Source organism: Delphinapterus leucas, chromosome 16, assembly GCF_059928025.1.
Source record: "Delphinapterus leucas isolate spDelLeu-1000000601 "Yukka" chromosome 16, BTC_Dleu_Yukka2, whole genome shotgun sequence".
In the NCBI taxonomy this organism is placed as follows: domain Eukaryota; kingdom Metazoa; phylum Chordata; class Mammalia; order Artiodactyla; family Monodontidae; genus Delphinapterus; species Delphinapterus leucas.
This window is the reverse complement of record NC_143144.1, coordinates 61,897,644-61,922,068: the sequence shown is the minus strand read 5'-3', so window position 1 is coordinate 61,922,068 and position 24,425 is coordinate 61,897,644. Positions and strand designations below refer to the sequence as shown.

At 45.7% G+C, this 24,425-nt stretch overlaps 1 protein-coding gene across 2 annotated transcripts in view; it reads right to left on the bottom strand.

The window, feature by feature from the left end:
* Positions 1 to 24,331, bottom strand: part of PDCD11 (programmed cell death 11) — a 42,060-nt gene extending 17,729 nt beyond the window's left edge. For both annotated transcript variants that reach the window (XM_022568864.2, XM_022568865.3), the window contains exons 1-20: positions 24,212 to 24,331; positions 22,606 to 22,724; positions 21,488 to 21,619; positions 20,248 to 20,415; positions 18,615 to 18,776; positions 17,005 to 17,128; positions 16,334 to 16,515; positions 11,826 to 11,933; positions 10,511 to 10,717; positions 9,731 to 9,855; positions 9,490 to 9,550; positions 8,702 to 8,848; positions 7,119 to 7,370; positions 6,434 to 6,568; positions 5,739 to 5,933; positions 4,608 to 4,778; positions 3,620 to 3,839; positions 2,666 to 2,815; positions 2,131 to 2,246; positions 127 to 668 (exon numbers count right to left, since the gene is read on the bottom strand). In XM_022568864.2, coding sequence (XP_022424572.2) covers positions 127 to 668; positions 2,131 to 2,246; positions 2,666 to 2,815; positions 3,620 to 3,839; positions 4,608 to 4,778; positions 5,739 to 5,933; positions 6,434 to 6,568; positions 7,119 to 7,370; positions 8,702 to 8,848; positions 9,490 to 9,550; positions 9,731 to 9,855; positions 10,511 to 10,717; positions 11,826 to 11,933; positions 16,334 to 16,515; positions 17,005 to 17,128; positions 18,615 to 18,776; positions 20,248 to 20,415; positions 21,488 to 21,619; positions 22,606 to 22,704 — 3,296 coding nt within the window. In that variant the 5' untranslated portion in view covers positions 22,705 to 22,724; positions 24,212 to 24,331. The remainder of the gene's footprint in view (positions 1 to 126; positions 669 to 2,130; positions 2,247 to 2,665; positions 2,816 to 3,619; positions 3,840 to 4,607; positions 4,779 to 5,738; positions 5,934 to 6,433; positions 6,569 to 7,118; positions 7,371 to 8,701; positions 8,849 to 9,489; positions 9,551 to 9,730; positions 9,856 to 10,510; positions 10,718 to 11,825; positions 11,934 to 16,333; positions 16,516 to 17,004; positions 17,129 to 18,614; positions 18,777 to 20,247; positions 20,416 to 21,487; positions 21,620 to 22,605; positions 22,725 to 24,211) is intronic.
* Between the last annotated feature and the right edge of the window lie 94 nt (positions 24,332 to 24,425).

The window sequence follows — 24,425 nt, the reverse complement described above, 5'->3', positions numbered from 1 at the left end:
TTTGGTTAACTAAAAGAAAATCTAACATATGCACAACTTTTTGGAAACTGCCTCAGTTCCCATGCCTTCTCCCACAATTACCACCATCTCCCCTCAAAGCCAGTCCCTCCCCCAAAGCCTCCATACTTGAATGTCTTCATGTCTCTTCCGCCAATCACTCGGGCAGTGACCTTCTTCCCAACTTTCAACTTGGCAGTAGGAGATGTGCCCACTGGAACATCATCTAGAATGTGGGAGGCATGGATGCAGCCAATGATGCCATCTTCCAGGGTCACTACCACATGGGTGGGCTTAATGGACTTGACGGTCCCTGTGACCACGTCCCCAATGGACAGGGTGTGCTTCCTTACAGTCCCTAAAACCAGAGCTGGATCTACTTCTTCATCCTCGTCGACCGTCTCAGAGTCCTTCCGGGTCTGTCTCATGGTCCTCTTAGCAGCTGGCCCCTCAACGGCCAAAAGAAGACCTGTCACTCCTGGTTCTGTGGTCTGGAGGGTTAGGGAGACACCCTGTCCCACCTGCAACTTCTCTGAATCAAAGCGGAAGGTGTCGTTGAGGTGAGAGGTCAGGGAGAAAGCTGCTAGCTGGCCAGTCTCTACCAAGGAGGCAAGGGCAAAGGGTTCCTCCAAGTACTGCACAATCGCCTGGTGCTCACTGCCTTTCTTCAGCTGGAAAACAGAAAACCCACCATCCCTGCTTCTTACAGAGCACAAGGACTTGTTCCTCACCCACTGGGCAGGGTAGGTCTGGGAAAGTCCTCTGAGTCCAGGGGGCTCAAGGCTAATCTGAGCTGTAACAAACTAGCCTCCACTCCCTGGACCCAGCTTTCCCCTCCTGTACACTGAGGCGATGTGACCACACTCAAGGAGCCACATCAGGATCACCTGGAGTTAGCCTCTGTTTTGAATTCAGATTCTGAGATCCTATCCTGGAACTAGTGAAAGCAGAACTTCAAAGGTGACTGTGATGCACAGCCAAGTGACCTCTAATGGTTCTCCAGCTTTAAGACACTGTGGTTCCCCCTCTCTTAGTCCTGCAGCTAGCTCTCCACCCAGTTTATTCACTCACTCAACAAAGACAGTCATTACTGAGAGCTTATTGTGTGCAAGGCATGTAGCCTGTCTTTCTCCAACATCCAACCTGTGCTCATGCCCTTACATGCACTAGCTTCACTCGGATGACAAAATGGGACAGGGACCTGCTAGAAAGCTTAGTGAGGGGTTAATACTGTTTTCTATTTCTCTTTGTCTCTCAAAGTCTTAAAATTATAAGCAAGTGGAGGTTAAGGATTACATCTATATAATTCTCTGTAACATACCCTATGCGATTAGGGGATTAATAAGTACTTTAGACGATGACGAAATATACACGTCATCCGGAGAAAGATACCGCTCATTTTAAGATTTCCCTTGAACCCATTCTTTGCCCACACAAAAGTGGACAGAAGAGGGTGTTAGATGAGCAGCCTGGAGGTCAAAACTACCCACAGACATGTTTTGTTTGGTTCACATGATGTTTAAAAAGAAAAATAGTTTCCAACATTTCCTACATTTACTTCAAATAAAAAATCCACATTCTGCCTTCTCTTAAAATTCAAAGACTTCCCAACACTAGACCCAGATGTTCTCATGTGGCAACAGTGAGATGGAACCGAGTAGTCTCTGCTCCTCTGTGGCAGTGCGTGCACTCCGCAGTCTGTCAGTCCTAGTGTCGAGTCCTACTGTCACCACCCCCTAAGACACCTGGCCCGCTTCACTCATCCAAGCACCTGCTTGGCCCTAATCAGGGTGACCACGTGATTTACAGCCCAAACCACAGTGAAAGTCACTGCAACTAACAAGCACACCAGGGGAATTCCCTGGCGGCCCAGTGGTTAGGACTCAGTGCTGTCACTGCCAGGGCCCGGGTTCAATCCCTGGTCGGGGAACTAAGATCCTGCAAGCCGCGTGGCTCAGCCAAGAAAACAAAAACAACAAGCACACCAGGGTGACAGGTACACCTGGGAATGACCCAGACAAATCCAGGCACACGGCCACCCTGTCTACAGGTATCTGCGAACCATGTGGGGTTGAAGGGGTGTGTAACACCTTTGAAACCATGGGAATGGAAGTCCTCAGTCAGCAAGCTTACCTTTTTAGCTTTTCTATTCACCAAATCGTGGCAGAGGGAAACATGTACTTCCAGCTTCAACATATCAACATTTAAGACCACAACCTTCTTTTTCTGCCCAGATTCCACCTCCTGCCCTGCAGTGCAGAACCAAACACAATGTGATCACCCTCCTGGAGCAGGGGCGAAGAGAGACAGCATCTCTCCAACAGCCTTGCAGCCCACAGGCACAAAAAGGAAAAGCAGACCTATGTCCTAGGTTTATATGCGCTAGGGAAGCCAAGGGTCTAGCTCCCATAATTCACATTCACGTCGTGTCAATTTATGCAACCTGGTATATAAAAATCTAGATTTACCCAAATACAACAATAAAGAGATTCATACCAAAACCTTCTTTAGTATGCTGCTGTCTTCATTTGCATTTACACAAGATAAGCATGCCAAAAATTTCTGCTGGATCAGCTCATCTATGTATTTGGAAATTGTGTACCCAGAAGAGGAAGCAACGGGCAAGTGGTTTCCCCTACAAACCATGATGGGTGAGAGAGGCACTCACCTGCCCGATGATACTTGCTGGCTCTTAGGACCAGGCCGGGCACTGGGCCCTCACTGAACAGTACAGAGCCGTCTCCCAACACCTCCTGCACCTCTAGGTCAAGGACCATCCCTGGGGTCATCTCAGCCAGCGTCTGGATCAACACAGAGTCTGCCAGAGACCCAAAGGAAATAGGGATTAACAAGATGAAATGACACTCACCATTCTTTTCCTTTGGAAATATGCTGACACATGGAGGACATTTCCAACATGGAGCGTTGGAACCACTATGAAGGCAAAATTGCTCTTGGTAAAAATGTCTGATATCCATGAAAATTCCCAGTACAGGCAGAGACCTATGCCCCTTGCTCATCCCACATGGCCATAATTCATGGAATAGCCAACGAATGCCAGAAACACATGCTTTCCTTTGATTTCGGAATTTTCATTCTTTCTGTTTGGAATCTACCCTCTCAAGGTTCTTATTCCCAAATCCCATCAGGGTTCCAACAAATCTACACAATGGTTCAAAGCTTAGTAGGGTCAGACTAATAACCCCCCCCCCCAAAGTCTTCTAGCAGGTCCCTGTTCCATTTTGTCATCCACTACACATCTGATGAATAAAGGAACAAAAAGTGAAGAAGTGAATGGATTCACAACAAATGCAAACCTGAGGTCACAGAACTCAGGGAAATTTTGATTCTGAACTGGGAGGGAGCCCAAGGGGAACTTCTGGGATACCAAGTAATGATCTTTTATCTGAATCTGGATGACAGTTAAACAGGGATGTTCACTTTATAAATGTTTACTGAGCTGTACTCTAGAAGATTTGTGCACTTTATGGAGATCCTACTCCCATTAACAAAAGTTTACCCATATTTTTTTAACATCGGGGAAGACCAACAACTCATCGGAACAGACTGAAGACGCACACGCCCCACCCCTGGCCCTCATCCTCCGCCCTCCTGCCCCCACCTCGGTTGCTCATGAGGCTACGGACGCCCTGCCGCTCCTCCAGGCACTGGCTCAGGAGGAGGAGGCTGGTGGTGGCCAGGTCCCCCAGGGTGCAGTCCGACAGCCGCAGCGACAGCAGCATCCGCTGCTTCTCCTCGTCCACGTTGGTCACCTTAGCAACCACCGTCTGCCCCTCGACAAAGTGGTCACTTGTGGAGGTCACAAACTTGTCACTCATGATCTAAAAGGGAAGAGCGGGCACAAAATGAAGAAAGGAAAGGACGTCTCTATTAAGACAACCCACTTGAAACACCCAGAAAGAAGTGTGTGAGGCAGGAGATGGACCCCAGGAAGGTCCCCCCAGCCCTCTGAGCACAGCTCACCTCCCCTTTCGTAAAAACACAGGAGGCGCCCTGGCTGCCAACCCAGCAGAGAAGGCCCCAGAGCAACTCTCTGCCCCTCACTGTGCATGTTTCTGGGGCCCTCCCCCCTCTCCCATTGTTAAAATTGTTCTGGCAGGGGATGCAAATGAGACCTGCCCAGGCAAAACATCAGGGGAACACACCTACGGAAAGGACGAAACACTTATGAATTGTCTGTGGCAGGAATGAGCGATGAGCCCTTTGCTCACTCCCGTCTTACACGGGCTTTGGTAAGACTCCTCCCCGCTCTGGGTGTCAGTTTATGCAGCAGGCCTGAAAGGGGGTTCAACTACGGGATCGCTAGGATCTTTTCCAGTCTGAAAAGTCTGCTACCCAATGACCTACCCAATGCTGTAGCATGAAGTAGAAAAGGTGCCCCTTCCTCCAGGACACAGCCCTGAGCCAAGACTTACAGGCTGGGCAAGAGGACTGCAGACTGAGTCTCAGCTCCACTCCCCCTCAGCCAGGTGCATCTGTGTCATGCCCCTGAAAATCTTTCAAGAGAATAGATTCTTTCCCACCAACCCTCAGGTTCCATGTCCCTGTTGTCTCCCCTCAAAGGCCCTTGTGCAGGGAGGTGAACTTACAGCTTTGGGAGCCAGTCCACTAAGGCCTGATGGGAACTGGACGAACACACCGTAGTCCTTGATGTTCTTCACGAAACCAATGAGCAGCATTCCAGGATGGATTTCTGAGAAGCTCTTGGGATCCTGGCCACCCTCTACTGCAGACACCAAAGCTGGCTTCCTGCAAAGGAGCTAGTGGCACTTCGTCAAGGAATGCTCCAGAAAGGGCAGATGAGCTGTCCATCTCTCCCATCTCCGTTCTCCACTCTCCACCCTCTCTACCACAGTGATTCTCTAAGTGTGTAGACCAGCAGCATTAGCATCACTGGGAACTAGCTAGAGAGGCAAATTCTTAAGCACCAGCCCAGACCTACTGAATCAGACACTTGGGGGGCACGGGGAGCAGGCTGTGTTGGACCAAGCCCTTCAGGGGATTCTGATTCACACTGAAGTCTGGGAATCACTGTTTCGTTCCTGCCCTTATTAACTCACCTCCAGATTACCGGAGGGGACCTAAGGGGAAGGCTCATCCCTGTGGTTTGGCAGCTGGACCGGCCGTGACACCATCCTCCTGCCTATCTTCACACTAACCATCCCTATTTCCCCTCCTCTGCCTATCTCCACTCTAAGGAGAATCGATTTTACATTCTGCAAGAAAGGAGGCAATGTCTTCCTTCTAAGCGCCCACACGAAGACCGAAAGCAATATTCTGAGGCCTATATCCCAGCAGAGGGAGGCGGAGGAGAGAAAAGAGGACAGCAGGTACTTATTAACTGTTCCAACTCAGGGGTGAGCACTGAGTGCCCCAAGAAGGCTGGACATGCCACTGGGAGTGTCCTACTGGGCCTGAAGTGCCACGTGGCCCTCTCCCCAACACCCTGGGCTCCCCCTCTGCCCTGACCACCCGCATCTGCCAGCAGCACCTCGATCCTGCTCTAACGCCCAGCAGGGGAACAGAGGCAAAGTGCAGGCTTGCCCACTGGTTTGGTCTGTGGAGGTATTTCTGCAGTCAGAGGGCCGACTTCTTTCCCATGGAGTTTCCAGCTAAGAGCAGAGCCTGACCCGGAGTTCCCCAGCGCCCCCCGCCCCACCGAGGGCCCACAGCTCCCACACCTCCACCTCCACGGCCCCCCAGAGACCAGTAAAGGATACAACACGCCCCTCACCCTCGCTCAGACACAGGACTCTGTGAAGGGTGTCACCTGCCTGGAGCCAGCAATGCAACAGTGGGCCATTGGTGACATGGTCTGACAGATGAGACGTGGGAAGGAAGCCGGGGATGTTGTGAGGCAGGACAGCCACCTGCAGCCCATCTTTGGTCTTCTCCAGAACCTTCACATCCACCAACTACTCAGGGAAAAGGAAGACAAAAAAGAGCGCTTGTCTTGAGCAGAGAGCAACTCGTGCGGGTCAGGTAGAGATCAGAGGCATCGAGTATCCAGCACCAGGGATGACTGAGAGGTCGAGATCAGAGAAGCAGCTCTCCCACTCCCCGCCCCACACTCCCAAAGACCCGACAGGCACACACACCCACACACACAGCAGGACCCATCTGGTGCTCACATCACTCCTCTCCCAGGTCCCTCCGCTGGGTCCCAAAGGAGAGACAGTTTTGCGGGCTGGTCCTAGGGACCAGAGAGGAAAGGGGGCAGCAGCACACTGCTGACAAGCCACGCCGTAAGCGCACTTTCCTTCCTAGACAGTCCATCTGCTCTGACACACAGCCCCAGAGTCTTATCTAGCTTCCTTTATCATCCCCATGCATGGTTTCCAGCACCCCAGGTGTCAGTGGCGCCCTGCTCTCTACCACCGTAACTAAAATAATTTGTCTGGAGAAGTCCAGGTACCTGCCCAGCGTTAATGGCTTTTTTTTTCTTCTGACTGTGTCCCGCACATTCTTCCTTCGGATCACCTGACAGCTTGAAGGACAAGAGCATCCTCTCTTTGGATGGCTCACAGTTCAGCACTGCAACCTTCACCACCTGGTGAGAAACCATACCTGCTTGGCCCTGGAGAGAGGTGCCCCCCACCAGCACCACGGAGGCCTTGGGTGATTCACCAAGACCCAGGATCAGATCAGAAGGCAGTGAAGAGAAACGTACTGAGAGCTACACAGGATCCCCACAAGTCAGCCTTTCGGGTGACAAAAGACATGAATGAATTTTGGGGTATAATCCCAAGTTTTAAAAAATCACTTTTTCCTAGACAGACCCAGACTCATCGGATTTAGGGCAGTGCCCCCTTGTGGTGATAGTGGCCTCAGAACAATTTCTGATGTGAGGGACACTAGTGTATAACAGGTGAAGATTAATTTCTTCTAGGTTGAGGGCCTAAGGTTCGTTAGTTTGTTAGCATCCATTGAGCTCCCTTGAGGGTTTCTCTCTGTTCTGTTCCATCTCCTCCACTTAGCTGGCTCAGGCCCGCTATCCAACATGCTCTCTTCTGTAACCCTTAAAAAGTAGCCTTCCTACTCCTTCAAATCTGTGTTCATGGGGTCACCAACGGTAGGAGCCTATCCAGGGGAAGGCTTACCTGGCCAGTGTAAAAGACACTCTCTGGGTCAGGGATACACTCGGCACTGAGCTCATGCCTGGGCACCAGTCCCTGCACGTCATTGTAGAACTTCACAATGCAGCCGTAGTCCTTGACCCTGAGGATAAAGCCGTGTGTCTGCAGACCAGGCTGAGCATCAGCGTAGCAGGTAATGGCAGGAAGTTTGGACTCAACCAGGGTTTTCTTCAGGGTCATCATCAGCTTCCTGGCTTCAGGGTCACAAAGCAAAACCTAGGGAAGGGGTGCTGGCCGTGACCAAGTCATCCATTACCAAGAGAGCCACTGAGCTGCTCTCTGCATCCCCCTGAGAGCCACGGTCGGTCCCTAAAAACCTGCTCTTTCTCTCTGAGAATAATAGCTACAGACCATCCCCGCTTCCTGCTGGATGACGACCTAGGGAGCATTCATCTCTATTTCAAATGTACTACCTCCCAAAAGTCCCCTCCTGGGCCTAGAGCAACACTCACCATCCCAGTGCACCTCCAGAGAGTCCTATGTCGGTTACTCCTACTCTGCCTCCGCTCCCTCTCCCTCCTGGACCACTGCATCTCGTCTAACAGAATGAATGACTGAACCTTTACCCCCTCAACAGTGTTGTGGACTAGCTATAAACTAAGACTGAGTGCGCCAACCACCTCTCATTCCTCAAAAAGTCATCTCCTCGAGGGCAGAGAAATTCCTCTATTTCTAACTTCCTGACCCCACCACTATAAAACTTTGTACCAATGGGTAATCAATATCTTTGTTGAGTCCACAATGAAATAAAATGAAAATAAGAAAATCCAACATTCTAAGTGTCTGCACACACCAGGCCCTAAGCACTGTGTATTATCATGTCTAATCTTCACAACTCTGAAGCTTCTCTCAGGATCCAAGCCTTTGTTATAAAACACTCAAGTTTCGGCAGCTTTGGTTGGGCTATTTCCGTGCCTGACACAACACCTGCTCCTCCTCAACCTTCCAAATCCTACCCATCCTTTCCAGTTCAAGCCCCACCTCTGCCAGAAATCTAGAAGACATTATTGTCAAATAGAGCTCAATTCGAAAACTGGTTCTGCCATTTATTAGCTGTGTGACTCTGGGCAAGATACTCTGCTTTCCTAAGCTTTCATTTCCCCATCTGCAAAATGAGGATAACAGTACTTCCTTCATAGGCCCATTTTAAGGATGAAATGAAGTAAGGCGTGTTACAATGTGCCTAGCACAGCAACTGGCACAGAATACATGTTACATGGTAGTTACTATTGATCATATTGATCTTCACTGATTATCAATGATTCTTGCTGCCCCAGCCTACCCTCACATCCCCGTTCTGAGATATGACCACAGCATACAGCCTGCACCAAACCACCTGGCCTGCTCTCTTCATGCATGGATATTTTAACTACCAATTATACCATACAATTATCAAGGGCAGGGACCCAGTTTTCTCTTCCCAATGCCAAGCGCAGGACTGCAGATATTATGTGGTCACTTTGGAAAAAGGCAGAAACTTCAGCTGAGAAGCATCATTCTCTTCCCATATGGCCGAAACCCCACCAGCGGCCCTTCAGGAGGCTCACCCGGCACTTGACCTCATCCCCAACGTGGTACTTCTTCTCCGGATTCTTCATAAGGATGTCGGCCAGGTGCATGGGAGGTACCAGGGCCCTGATTTGCCTGCCCACCTTCACCAGCATCCCGTATGGCTTTATGGTCATCACTTTGCCCTAGGAAAAGATGCCATGATGCCTCAAGAATATCTTTCCTATACTTCTTACAACAAAGCATCTCACACCTCTCTTTCGAAGCTCAGCTTCCTGAGGTAACTGTGCCTGTTATTCCAGATCTCATAGGGACAAAGCACATACCCCACAGTGATCCGGATGCAGTAGGGTTTATTTATGAGAACTTTCACATCTTTTTGTGTGAGGATCTTCTTTCAATCTGCCTTACAAATTCATTATCCAACGGAGAGGATTATGTCTCCTAAGGAATGAACTCTACATATAAAGGGGAGCTGCTCAGTTGGGGCTAAGTGGTTGGACAGGAGCAGCAACTGGCTTCTTACTAATATCCCAGCTGGCTCAATTATCAAAGAACTAACTTTTGACCTGGTCTAATCAACACCATCAAATCCCAGGACTGATGACCTACCGCCTCTGCGTAGTGGGGTGGTACTAGCAAGACCTTACCTTGAAATTAATTACAAGTTACCCAAGGGAAGAAAAAGAAATCCCAGTTAGCAGGCCAAGAGAAGGAATATGACTTTAAACGTGTTCACATGGGGACTAATGAGCTGACAGTTAACCTGTGAACTAAAGACTATCTGAAGGTGGTGGAGTATCTAATTATATGCTTGAGGTCTTACCTTTACCAAGGCCCCAGGTTTGATGTCATGATAACTAAGGAACTGAGCTTCAATAACAGACCTAGAACAAAAGGCAAATACAAGATTAAATAAATTAGGACAGAGGCTGCCTAAAATTCAGGGCTACCAAAATCATGTTGGCAAGAAAGGAAACCCTCACCAAGCAAGGCCAGGAGACACTGTGGGCGTGCGCTGCACAGGAGCATACCTCTACACCCACACAAGTCAGTGACAGACTTACGTCCGCAGAGAGAGCAAAGCCAGCTCATCCATTTGGCTGTAGTCGATGATTCTACACTTGTGAGTGTTCCCTGGCTTGAAGGTCTCAGGTTTGAAGACTTTCTTAGAATTGGAGAGATGGCTGAGCTACAAAGTACCAAGTGATTAAGGACCAGCCAGAAGCAACAGATCTGAGGCAATCAGACATTAAATCAGACATGGAGTTGACTCAGTACATTTGTCACCTCCCATAAAACCAGCACTCTTGATTACCTGTTAAAATAATTGCTCTAACTAAAGTACTGCTTTGTACTATCACAGGATCTCTATAAAGTCAGAGAAGAGTCTAGATCATGGGTCAATAAATTACAGCTCACGATTAAGTGCCTATATTTGTAAGTAAAAGTTTGACTGGACCACAGCCGTGCCCTTTCATTTACATACTGTCCTTGCTGCTTTCAGGCTATAACAACAAAACTGAGTAGTTAGGACAGAGTCTGTATGATCCATAAGCCTACAATATTTACTATCTGGCCCTTTAAAATAACTTTCCCAAGCCCTGGTGTAGATCCTAACTCATTCTTGTACCTACCATCAACCAGGTATCAATTAAGGCAAGTCAATTTTAAGGCACTCTAATATAACAAACAGACCTTGTTCTAGTCCTTATGAACTGTCTGCCACGTTTGGGGAAATTCAAAAATAGGAAACTAATACCCAGGGATGAAGGAAGCAGAAAAGAACTTGTGTCCCCAAAGTCCTTCTGGTGATAAGATCGTGATGAAACAAAGAGCCTCCTTACCCGGGCATAGGCCAGAGCCCCATCCGTCAGCCTGAACGTGGCCCCGGCATTGCCGAAAAAGCCCTGGACAGGAACATCATCCAGTACAGCTCCCAGCTGCTGGCAAGAAAGCCGGGTGAGTGGACGCCCGGGCTGCAGGAAGACAGCGCGCAGGCTCAGCCGCACAGCTCTGGTCCGAGGATGGACGCAGAGGACACAGGCCCGTACCTAGACAAGGGAAAGGGCATAATGAGCAAGACAAGGCACACCAGGGACAAGGCACCCTGGAGCAGACTTTCAGGGGTCAAGACTCTCCATGTGTTGACCAAGCTACAGATGTAAGTACTAAAATCAGCTTGTGCAATCAAACAGAATGTCCCAGAGGAACTATGTCTGACTGAATCAACGCTTACACAAGGCCAGGAAAACATATACCAGGGTCCCCTCAACACCATGAGGCTAATAATACATATGCAACAGGAGCCATGTACTGGCATCACTATATCAGAAGCTCATCTGAAACACACCAGAAACAGCCTGCTCTGATCACAAGGCCATAGCATGTAAAATGTCTCAACTCTGCAGACAAATATGGCTACAAGGAGAAAAAAATTACTAGAAAGAGGTTCACCAAAAAATTAACAATATTATTACTAGGTGTTGGGAAAACCTACTTTTACTTAAAAAAAATAAAACAACAACAGAAAAAACCAACAAAGTCTCTATAGCTTCCATTAGTATGTGTTACTGTTAAAAACAAAAAATAAATCATTTTAGGATTTTTAATAAAAAACGATTACCATATACTGGGATTTTCTTCCCAAATATCCATGTTCATTGCAGAAAATTTGAATATTTAGACAAGGGTAGAAAAATCACCCAGACTTAATCACTAACACCTGACTGCATAATCAGCCAGCATTTTGACCAGATGTACTTTTTAAGACTTTTTTTCCCCAAAATTGAATCTATATTATAGCAGTTTGTAAACTACATTTGTCTATTTAAACATATATCTTGTTCTATGTTAAACACTCTATTAGAACACTTTAAATTATAAAAGCAAAAGATTTACTACCAAGAAAAAAAAATCAAAGAGTATGAAATAAAAACTACAAGTTGCCTTCTTCTCCACAGGCTCCTTCTCTAATCTCAATCCCCAGAAATAACCACTGGCAGTTTCTTGCGGTCCTTCCAAGACACTTTTCATTCCCCTCACCACCCCTCTGACACCTGTACACATGCAGTCCTAGGACCTCCCTGTAGCAGCTGTGACACTGGGTGGCTGGTTGGGACACAACTGAAATCCAGAAAAGATAAGTGCAACATTTCTTACCGGCTGATTTGAGAAGTATGTTCTGCCTTTCTTAGGGTCCAGGTGCATAAAGTCAACCAGGCCAGTGAAGAATGAGAGGAATTTTAGCGTAAGGCCAAATGGAGTCACCTAGAAATAAAAAGAATCAGCTATGAAAAACATCTCTCTGAAGGAACCAGGAATGAGACTGTTCATAAAGCCACATTATCCATGATAATGATAACTGTGTGTCTCTCCTCCCCCAGCTAACCCTTATCATCTTTCTTCCCATAAAATGAAATGGCAGCACATCTCCTGGCACTGGCTGTTCCTTAATTCAGTAAGCTCATCGCCCCCGGGCTTGAGAGGACATCGGTCCTCCACCCTCGGGATTTCCCAATGGGATGGAAGGTGCTTTACATGAGGATCCTCAGGGAACTGCCAGCCTGACAACTGGGACAAATTGTTGCTAACTTGGTGATGTGCTCAGACTAAGAAGGTAAAAACCCACATGCTTGCCAGAGGGAGATACTGACCGTGAGCAATTCACCCTACAGAGCCCCACAAAGCTAAGAAAGTAGAGGTGACAAGCCTCTCAAAAGAGAGCAGGGAGGCAGGTGACTGAAATAAGGGAAACTAAGTCAGATCCCCAGGTCCTCTCCTCAAACTATAGGGTCCACCCTTCTCCCATCTCCACAGAAAATGGGAGAGTTATTCTCTGGGAAACTGTACCAGACTCAAAACACAGGAACAGTGCAAACCATGAAAATGTGAATTAAGAAAAATTCTGAATATCATATATAGATATGGAGACCGCCAGCCCCTTTCTGCCATCTAGCTCTTAGGCAGCCAGGCTTATATGCTCCTGAATCGGGTGTTAGCAGATCCTTTCCAGAGGAATCTAACATGCCAGAGAAGACTTCTAACAGTGACATCTGGAGGTTGCCACTAGTTCCTGACCCTGACAGGGAAGTCAGCCAGTCAGCAAGTCGCACTCAGGAACACAGACTTCCCAGCAGTTTTTTAGTGCCTCTCTCATAACACGGCAGTCAAAACAAAAACTCAATAGAGAATGGGAAGTTTAAGTTGAGAGACTTTCCCAGAAGTAGGATATAGACAGATACATGCATGTACCAAACCAAAGAAGAGAGGAAAAAATAAGAAAATTAGAACTGATCCATTAAGTCCAACATCATACTAACAGGAGTTCTAGAAAAAGAAAAGAAAATTATATTAAAAATTTTAGGGCTTCCCTGGTGGCGCAGTGGTTAAGAATCTGCCTGCCAATGCAGGGGACACGGGTTCGAGCCCTGGTCTGGGAAGATCCCACATGCCGCGGAGCAACAAGGCCCATGAGCCACAACTACTGAGCCTGCGCATCTGGAGCCCGTGCTCCGCAACGGGAGAGGCCACAACAGTGAGAGGCCCGCGCACCGCGCGCGCACCGCGATGAAGAGTGGCCCCCGCTTGCCGCAACTGGAGAAAGCCCTTGCACAAAAACGAAGACCCAACACAGCCAAAAAAATAAATAAATTTATTAAAAAAAAATTTTTTTTAAAGATCTGATAAGGGGCTAGTATCCAGAAGATACAAAGAACCCTTACACCATTAACAATAAAAAGATAATGTAACTTTTAAATGGATAAAGACTTCTGATTCAATATTTCTCCAAGGAAGATTTATAAATGGCCAATAAGCACATGAAAAGATGCTGAACATCACCAATCATTAGAGAAATGCAAATCAAAATCACAAAATACCACTTCATACCCGCACCCACTAGAGTGGCTATAATAAAAAGAATAACAATAAGTGTTTGTGAGAATGTGGTGAAATTGGAACCCTTATATTGCTGGTGGGGATGTAAAATGTTGCAGCCACTTTGGCTGTTCCTCAGAAAGTTAAAACACAGAGTTATCATATGACCCAGCAAGTCCATTCCTAGATATACACTCAAGAGAAATGAAAACATATGTCCCTACAAAAACTTATATACAAATTTCATAGCAGCATTACCCATAAGACAAAAGTGGAAACAACCCAAATGTCTACCAACTCCATATGATGGAGTATTATTCAGCCATAAAAAGGAACGAATCACTGATAAATGCTACAACATGGATGAACTTTGAAAACATGCTAAGTGCAAGAAACCAGACATAAAAGGCTACATACTGTATGGTTCAATTTATATGAAATACCCACAACAGGCAAATCTAGAGATAAAAAGTAGATTCGTGGTTGCCAGGGGCTTGAGGGAGGGAATGAATGGAGAGTGACAACCAATGGGTACGGGGTTTCTTACTGGGGCGATGAAAATGTTCTGGAATTAAATAGTGATGACAGCTGTACACCCTTGTGAATACACTGAAACACCACTAAGCTGTACACTTTAAAAGGGTGAATCTTACTGTATGTGAATTATATCTCAACTTAAAAATTGGGGAAAAAAAAAAACCCACAGTGATACAGAAAACTTTCCCAGAACTTAAGGATCTACATTTCTGGATTACAGGAGGTCAGCACAAATAAATGGAAAGAGAGTCATACAAAAGCACATCATTGTGAAATTTTAAAACGAAAGGGATAAAGATAAGATCCTTGAACATATAAAGAAAAGGAAATCAAAATAACATCAGACTTTTTCAACAGCAGTAGAGGCCAGGTGACAATGGGAACAAGAACTTCAAAATTCTGAGGTGTTTTTTTTTTTTTTTTTTTGGTGGTACGCGGGCCTCTCACTGCTGTGCCCTCTCCCTTGCGGAGCACAGGCTCCGGACGCGCAGGCTCAGCAGCCATGGCTCACGGGCCAAACCTCTCCGCGGCACGCGGGATCCTCCCGGACCAGGGCACGAACCCGTGTCCCCTGCATCGGCAGGCAGACCCTCAACAACTGCGCCACCAGGGGAGCCCTCTGAGGTACTTTTTTACCTAGAATTCTAACCCCAGATTAACTACCAATCACACGTTAGAGCAGAATAAAGGTATTTTCAGATATACTAGGTGTGCAGAAAAGAGTTAACATAGCAGGCCTGAGACTGCGATCCTTGGAAAAGCATGCTTGCAGTGTTGGCCCTGGCCTGGTGTCTGGGAACTTAGACTTCAAGAGGGTTCCCACCACTCTCAGAACTGAGTGGCTCACTGTACCTAAACTATTTGTGCAAACAATATGGGTTACGCTAAACACTCGAATTCCTTAGGAGAGTCAGGAATTTTGGTACATGACAGGCAGCTGGTGCCTATGTGACCAGTCGCAAATAAAAACCCTCAATGAGCTTTGCTCGTAGACAACATTCACCCATGTTGTCATAACCTGCTGCTGGAGGAACTAAATACACCCTTTGTGACTCCACTGGAAGAGGATTCTTGGAGGCTTGTGCCTGGTTTCTTTCAGACTTCATTCCATGGGGCTTTTTTCCTTTGCTGATTTTGCTTTGCCTTCTTTCACTGCAATAAATCACAGCCGTGAGGGCCGCTATATGCTGATGGTGTGAGCCTTTCTAGTGAATCATCGAACCTGGGAGCGGTCTTGGGAATTTTAAGACACATGAGGTGAAGAAATTAACCTCCCATCTGCTTTTCTGAGGATGCTTCTGGCGAATGTGACACATTAAGATGAGTAAACCCAAAAAGAGGAATACATGGAATCAAAGAAGGTTCTATCCAATACAGAAGAGTGGAAAAGGATCTGGGATGACAGGAAAGGGAGCCCTACAGAGCAACCAGTCCAGGCTGGAGCCGGATGACAGTAAAAGGGGCTCCGCGTAGGGGAAAAAAGTAGCAAAGATTATTTAAAGGGTTTGAAAACACAGAAAATAGTGAGAGAAAAATAACTACAGGATGTATGAAGAAAGAGTGAAAGGTAGGAAGAGAATTCAGCAAATGACAAAAACAAAGGTGATTAGCAACTCCAGGAAAAAAAGCTGTTCAAGAAACAAATTATATTATCTAGCCCAGCAAATAAATAGTATCTATGTAGTCATATAATTTAAACACTGAATAATGATTTAGCCAAAATTTTTATATTCCTTTGTCGAAAGGTTGGGAGAAGGTAAGGATAAGAGAGCCAAAACTTCATCTACCTTGATAAGAAGTGAAAACCCAATGCCTCAAAGTGGTAAGATGCAGCAGAAGCTTACTATTATACTTCGAAACACACAGGAAAATTTCAAAAGATAAGCTGAGAGTTAAAGGTGGGGGTTAGATGGGATGAGAGTTCTTCATCATAAGCCTTTCAATACCATTTGATCTTTTAGACCAGCACTGCCCAAGAGAAATATAAGCCACAAATGTAATTTTAAGTTTCCTAGCAGTCACATTGTAAAAATTACAAAGAAACAGCTGAAATTTATTTTAATAGTTTATTTAACCCAATATAGGCAAAATATTATCATTTCAACACGTGGTACTGGCTACATTTCCAGTGCTTAATGGTCACATGGGACCAGGGGCTACCCTACTGGACAGCACTCTTTTAGATTGTGTGCACGTACTACTTTAATAAAAATTATTTTTATTTTAGAAAATAGTAGTAACAATGAACGGCTTACCTTCTGTACCTGGGCTTTGACTACCAGTCCTGGTAGCAAGCTGTTGAGGGTCCAGTTTTGCTCCTCAGTAGCAATGGCAGCAGAAACTTCTGAGTAACCAACAGACAGACTAACAACTCCTCCATTGCCTTTCACCTCTTCAATAAGGCAGTTCAGGTACTGACCTACCTTCAATTTAGCACCTGCAAGTCCAGCCCCCAAAAGGAAAAATACCTATTATGAGAAGGACTTTGAACTTGGGCTCGAGTGATACCTGAAAGATCCATGGCCTACCTACCCAGTTACTCCCCATATTCCCAGTTTCTCAGGGACCAACTACAAGAATGGCGTGAAATGACCCTGACTGATCTGGAATCAACTACCACACAAAAATATGAAAACCTCAACAAGGCGGGAGAGTACTGGTTCAGAGGCTCTGGGGGCCCAAATTTCAGTGGAATCTTCTAAGTGAGAAAAAGTGAAACTGGTCCATCAGATCTTAATGAGACTGCCACTCCCTGACCCTTCACACATCTTCCTTTTTCTGTCACCTAAGATTAACAGTTGATTTTAGCAAAGCCAAACATGCTTCAGGGTCAGCATTCTGCATTTTACTCACCAAAGTGGCATTTAAATATAATCCCCCATATACCACCTCACTACCATGGACTGGTCCCTCTTCTTCCTCTCACCTTTGTTCTTCTGTTGGATGTACTCCTGGGCTTTCTGCAGTGGCAGAAAAGCTCTGGCCCCACTAACACCAATGTCCACTAGATAGCCATGGTCTTCCAGGCTGGACACAGTGCCCGTGAGCAGCTGGAGGAAGGCAAAGCATTCTCAAAAGGTCAAAAGTCAAAGGTCATGGGACACATAACAAACATCCACTACCAAACAGGACTGTTCCCACCATCCCATAATCCCACACATCCTCTCACTTTTAACTTTAAGCCTCAATCCCTACAACACAGGGAATATAGCCAATACTTTATTATAACTATAAATGGAGTATAACCGTTAAAAACTGTGAATCACTATAACGTACACCTGTAACTTGTATAATATTGTACATTAATTATACTTAAAAAAATCTTTTTTTTAAAGAAAAGAAAAAAACCCTCAGTCCCACTATAGGATAGAAGAGGGAAAGACATCAATTTTAATTCTCCCAGGGTTTGAAGGATCTTATAGTTTCCAGACAGAGAGGAGTTGAATAATGGAATGACAGAGAGGGGATTCTCCCCTGGAGGATTTTCAAAAGATAGGAAAGACTTTCATGTTATGCAAAGAGATAAACCAGATGGCCTTGCAGTGCCAGCACTCCCAGCACCATGACTAATGAGAATCCGGAACTACCCTTCTCGCTGTCATCAAGTCTTTTCTAAGCACCTCCAGGGTGTCTCCCCCCAAACTCCTGCCAACCTCCTTTACCTTTCACGGGAAGCACTGTGGCATTCAAATCTGGCTCTGACACTTAGTAGCTATCTGGTGTTTGGTCACTTAAGTCACTTAAACCTTTTTCAGTCTGTTTTCTCAAATGTACAAGAGGGATACCTATCAGCCTCACAGGGTTGCTATGAAAATTTTTTCAGAGGAAGTGTCTAAAACAGCACCTATCAAACAGTGGCCTCTCAATACCTGTCAATTTCCTACAACTTGGCTTACTGTTATTCCCCACTCTACCCAACGTTCAGGGCCTGGTCCAAACTCCACCGCTTCTAACCAAACGTTCCAAGATCATACTGATCTCCTTCCTCTTAAGTGAGCATAGTTTATATGAGTGTGTTTTGTACCTACTTGACTTGGAGGCACTGAGTGGGGATACATTTCTCCTGAACCTGCATAGGACTGGGAGACTCAGTAGTGGATCATCCATTAGTACGGCTGACAGTCTAATTGCCCTGTCTACCCTGTCTCTCGCTCTCAGAGAGCAGCCCTCAAGCTCTCCCCACAAACGCCAGTGGCCTCTGAAAAAGACTTAATCTGTGAAGAAGTCTCGGTAAAGAAGGCACTTCAAGGAACTCCTTCTTACCCTTGCTAAGATTCCTTGGAAGCATTTTTTTCCCCCTACCAGCAAATCTTGGACTTGCTTTCCCTTCCTCCCCTCCAGGGTAATGTGATTAGGTTCAAGTCTTCAATTTCCATTAAGTACCCAAAGTACCCTGGCGACCTTCCCCCCAGGAAAAGACGCACCCCCATGTGTAACAGTTAAGCTGAAAGTGAAAGGTAGTCTAGACACACCCCAGGAGGCAGGACAGGGAGAAGGCATGTTGCCTGCTCCTCTGCCCTGGCGCCAGAGACGTACCATGCCGGGTTTCAGGGCCTCAGCACTCAGCACTTTGTTGACATTTCTGGGGTTCAGAGACAGCTTGACATTCTTTTTGCCCCTCTTTGTGATGCCCAGACTGCTCACCACACATCTCACCAGCATCCCAGGTGAGAAGAGCTCAGACAAGCTGACCAGGTCCTGCAGAATACAAATGAGAAAAACCTGATACGTACCCTTCCCCTGCACTGAGAATTCATTGCCTGGTCCTGGCTCAGCGGTTTCTCATCCTCAGATCCCAAAGAGCCCAAAAGGCAGATGAAGAGAGTAACTGCTCACCCACAAAGGAAGCGGCCTGTGGCCATGTCACAGTCTTGGATTACAGCTTAAGGTCTCCAAACATCTCCACGCAATGGGCAGATGTAAAATGACGTGTTAAAAGAATCGTCTACAATTACTGTCTCTACTTCCTCATCTTCTCCTCACTCTTCAGCTCACTGCAATCTGAGTTCCACCCCCATCACTCCATACTTGATCTCCCAACAAAATCTCCAATGACTTCCATGTCGCTAAACCCAACAGTCCACTTTACAGTCCTTCTCTCACATGACCTTTACAAAGCATTTAACTCTGGTGCTGCTTCCTTAAGCATTTCCTCCCGGCTTCCAACCCTTCGTTCACCTTTTTTCTTCTCTGTGTCTCTGGTCCCACCTTCTTCTGACAGCAACTCTCCTTTTATTCAGCAACTAAAATATAGTATTTGCCCCAGGCTCAGTCTTTTAGTCTCTTCTCCCTCTGTGTGCTCCCTCTAAGCAACTTCTTCCCTCTCCATAGCTTCAATTACCACCTATACAAAGAAGTTTCACACATTCATGTTTCTAACCCAAACGTCCCTGAGCTCCAGCATCACCTATCTACTGGTTGTCTCAACTGTACCTCAAACTCAACATAACAGAAAATCAAATCATGATCATCTCTCCTAATCCAGGTCCCCTTTCAGGGTCTCCTGTCTCAGGATGGCATGGCCAACTGTCAAGCCGTGCTCAACAGAAACCTAGGACTCACCTCTGACACGTCTCTCGGCCTTGCCACCCATATGGAATTCGTCACTAAGCGCTGACTTTACCTCCTCAGCCCTCAGTAAATCCATCAATCTCAGAGCCTAGACTACGACAACAGCCTCCTAACTGGTCTCTAAGCAGCTACGCATGCCTCTTCAATTCATTCTCTGTGCTGTCTACATGGCACCCACCCCAGTGGGGACATTTCAAGGGCTTCCCACTGATTCTAGAAAAACAATCCTAAACATGGTCTGGCCTCCACCCAGCCCTCCAGCCCCATCCCACCCCACTCTCCCCGGCTCTCTCTGCTCTAGCCACACTAGCCTTCTGCTGCATATCGGGCTCCTTCTGCCTGAACTCCCTTCTCTAGCATACCCTCATCCTTCCTACCTCAGCTCAGGCATCCCTTCCTCAGGCAAGTCTTCCAGGTTCCCTGGGCTAAGTCAAAATCCCCTTATTTTTTTTTAAAAAAAAAGAAAAAAAAATTTCCCTATTATAAACTCTCTTGGTACCTTGTACCCTTCCTTCTTAACACTTAGCAAAGTTGTCATTTTACATCTGTTGGTGTACTACTTATTTCCAGTTACAGATTTCATGCGGGTTTCCCTTACCTGCAGGGGTTCTTCTTGTGCCACCTGCTCATTCAGCTTTTCAGTGTAGGCATCACAGATTTCAGTCACTTGCACACACCCCTGGAGGCCGTTGGGGAGACTAATCACCAGTTCCAGTTCATTTACCTCTTTCACGCAACCCAAAATCCGCATCCCCTCACACAGGGACTAGAAGAGAAAGAGTGAAATGTATACAACAGGGAAGAGAACAATGATTGGGGAGGCTGGGGGGGTTCTGGCTTCTAGTCCCAACTCTGACATATAAAAGCTACGAGACATATATGTGTACACGTCAGTACACTCATCACACATCTGAGCACCACGAAAGATCGAAATTATACAACAGTGTTTCCAGCAGGGTGCTGGAGGGCACGCTCGCCTTTTCCTTTATTCCAAGCAGCCCAAACTCAAAGGCCTAGCAGGCAACACAATGCAGGACAGAATGTCAGTGGAGGCAGAAGTCAGTCTGGAGGGTGCATGCCAGGTCTAAAGGGCGCAACCACTATTCAGCTCTGTGTGCCTACAAACATGAGGGAGTGCGAGCTTGTACTGTCAGCACTTTCAAATTTTTACAAAAAAGCCGGAAATCACATTTTTATGGGAAATTTTTTAGTTTTCTAATGTTGGCATGAAGTTAAACAATTATTTTTTTTAAGTAGCACACAGGACAAAGAAAATACTTCTGCAGGCTGAATCTATATGTTTCCCTTCACTATCATTTGACTTTTTTTTTCTTTTTTTACAACTAATGTGTATCAGAATTATCTAAAAATTTAAGGAACATAATAAGACTGCTTCACTTCTCTGAGATAATTTCCACATCTATGAAATGAAAGGGAAGAATTAGAGTGATTGCTAAAGTTATTGCCAGTTCTAACCTATGACTCTACTAAAACACAAGTTCCATGAGGGCATCGGCGGGATGAGGGACTCAGCAGCTAAAAAGAAAAACTAAAAAAACAACACATGATTACAGGCACTGGTTAATAATTGAAGGAAATAATGCTCAATTCTGAACAAAACTGGAAGAAGTTCTAAAGACATAAGCTACACACACATATTTATACGAAAAGAATGAAGGAAAAAAGGAAAGAGGAAAGGAAGAAGAACATATACAGACTTAAGCAACTCAGAGAGTTTGTTTAAAACAAAACCAGTTATAAAACAGAAACTAACACACCATTGTAAAGCAATTATACTGCAAAAAAGATGTTAAAAATAAAAAAAAACTTTGACAAACCTCCACACTAAGGATTTCAAACTTCTCTCTTACAAACTTGTTGCTTTCTCTCTTTTCAACTTTCAACTTTTTTGTTTTTGCTGGCTCTTTCTGGATCTTTTTCCTTTTGGTGGATTCCTCTTCAGTAGAAATCTAAAGGGGGCAAAAGACCCAAAAGAATAAAAACCAGTAATCCTGGCCTTTCCCTCCAACTTCAGGTCATCTGTCACCTTGCTTTGTCTTCCCTTCTACTCCACCCCACTCCCAATTGTTCCTTTAATTCCTGCCTCAACGCCAATCTCCTGTTCTGACAGCAATTCTCCCTTTGACCAAAATCTGAGCTCTGTTCTCAAAGCCCCTTCTCTCCTGTGTTCTTCCTCCCTTGACTGGGATGAGCACTGGGGTCCCCCGCTGGGAGAAGCAATTTGGAACAGTGACAGAAAATAAAAGGTGGAGTCACAAAGACCCAAGTTAAATTCCTATCCCCATCATTACAAGCTGTGTGATTTCAACTAAATTATATAACCTCTCTGAGCCTCAGTTCCTCACCATGAAATGATGATCTCTACTACACAGTACAGTTGGAAAGATTACATAAAATAGACATGAGACCATACAATCAAGTGTTAGTTACCGTCCCTCTAGCATTTGGAGCGCAACCTACTCTAGGTGAAGGTTTCAAATTCTACTGCAAATTATGATCGCTTTATACAGCAAGGACCTCATTCAAAAATGCAGTGATCAAACTGTTTTCTCTCCATCCTTAATCAACATGGTAAGTTTCTAAGAATAAGAAACAGGGAATTCCCTGGTGGTCCAGTGGTTAGGACTCCATGCTTTCACTGCCAAGGGCACAGGTTGGATCCCTGGTCAGGGAATTAAGATCCCACAAGCTGGGTGACGTGGCCAAAGAAAGAAAGAAAGAAACAACGGCACTGCAAACTCAAATATTAAATGCCATGCTTCAAAGGATATAGTCTTGTGGTGGCATGGACTCTCTAACAAGTTTAATTTATAAAAGTTGACTTCAACAAGAATCCAATCTGGAAAACCACACATTCTCAAACAAGGCTCATTCTTCATAAGGACACTAGAGAGAAAGTGTTCAGTGAGTCTTATCAAAAAAGCACACCACTTACATCAAATAAGTTGTCTTGTTCAAATGACTGCTGGAAAGCTTTCTCTTTCTCTGATTTGTGGGTCTTTCTTGTACCCCCTCGGGGGAAGCTTTCTTCCATGGTTGCTGTGTTTGGGTGTCCTAAAAACAATGCAAAGAATTGGTGAGTTGTATCCTTAGTGTCAAGGTTGTGATCAATGGGCAAGAGATAGAGCCTTCTAGCACCAATGTGCTGGACAGCATTCAGGACTAAGAAATGGATGGTTTGATGCCAGGCAACAAATAATCCATAATTCGTCTTTCCAAAGGTCTTTGCTTCAAAACCACAAGTCCACACATTTTTCTCCAGCAAAAGAAGTTAGTTTCAATGTATTAAATATCATTAAGCAGCTTCAGTTAAGTCACAGATACACAGATGAATACATAACCCCCTACCTTCAAAGAATACGCACATTTTTAAGAAGATAAAACAATTACGCAAAGGATCTAAAATACAAATCAGATTATAAACTATCAACAAGGAGGTAGGAAATAATGAGGCTTCAGCAAAGGAGGAAAGCTTCCTAAAAAAGATGCTTTTGAGCTGAATGTTAAAAGAGGAATAAAATTTTGACAGGTGGAAAGGGAAAAACAGAAGGAATACGAGAAAAGGGCATGGAAATAGGAAAAAAACAATTATTTCGATAAGCGCCAGCAATATGTCTGTCAAGCTGCTCAAAAGCTTGCTCTTGCCTTTCTTTGAAGAATTGTTCAACTAGATTACAAGGTGAATAAAGCATAATAATTGGAGTTAAATTTTAAAAGACACGTTGGGCTTTTTGTGTCAGATCTTTCATCAGGTGTGAATAGATTAACGTTCACTTTGGCAAGTCAGAGCCTTAAGAAGAGGGAAGGACAGAACAGTAACAAAAATATGTATATACTTCAGGCTATAGATTGGACAGGGAGATAGGACTGAAGGAAGGTACACCGGGTACAAGGATTCAACTGCAGTACAACAGATAAATCATGAGAACGTTCACTTTGACGTTAACGTTCACTTTGGCAAGTCAGAGCCTTAAGAAGAGGGAAAGAACAATAACAAAAAATATATATACTTCAGGCTATAGATTGGACTGAAGGAAGGTACACCGGGTACAAGGATTCAACTGCAGTACAACAGAGAAATCATGAGAACCAGAACTACTGAATAGGTATAAGTGAGAATAGAAGATAGGAGGGGTTGGTTCTGAGAGACACTTGGGAATAGGAATCTAAAAAGGCTTGAGACTGTGAAAGAGGTGAAGACCTAGAGGGAGCCTAGGAGTTGGAATCAGGAATGGATGTGTTTGGTAGAAATAGAACAAGAAATGCCGTCCAGTTTGCTAGGCATTTGACCCTTAATCTCATTTCAGACAGGGTGAAACTGAAGCTTCAAAGAGTAAACTGATCCCGCGACAAAGAAGGGCCTTGAGCTACTTCCTGGGGACACATTCTGACGTTACAGGGACCACTCCAGCAGAGCCGGCTTCGGAACCCAACCACTCACCCGGCACTGCGGGTGCATGGCAGGGATCCAGAGGACCTAGTCCTGGGACAGACCTGGAAGCCACGAAGTTTCCACCCTTGTCGCCTTTTCCCCCACTCACCAGCCCCAGGACGCCAGCACTTCTACTTCGGAGGCCGAGCCACTGTAATCACACACGCGGAGTCTAGAACACCAGCAACCCAACTCGGCTCTTCCGGAAGCGTGGGCGGGCTCAAAGCCTACTTCCGTTAGTATGCTGTACTGAGTCCTATAGGGCGGGGGGGGGGGGGGGGAGAGAGAGAGAGAGAGAGAGAGAGAGATTTAGAGACAGGAAG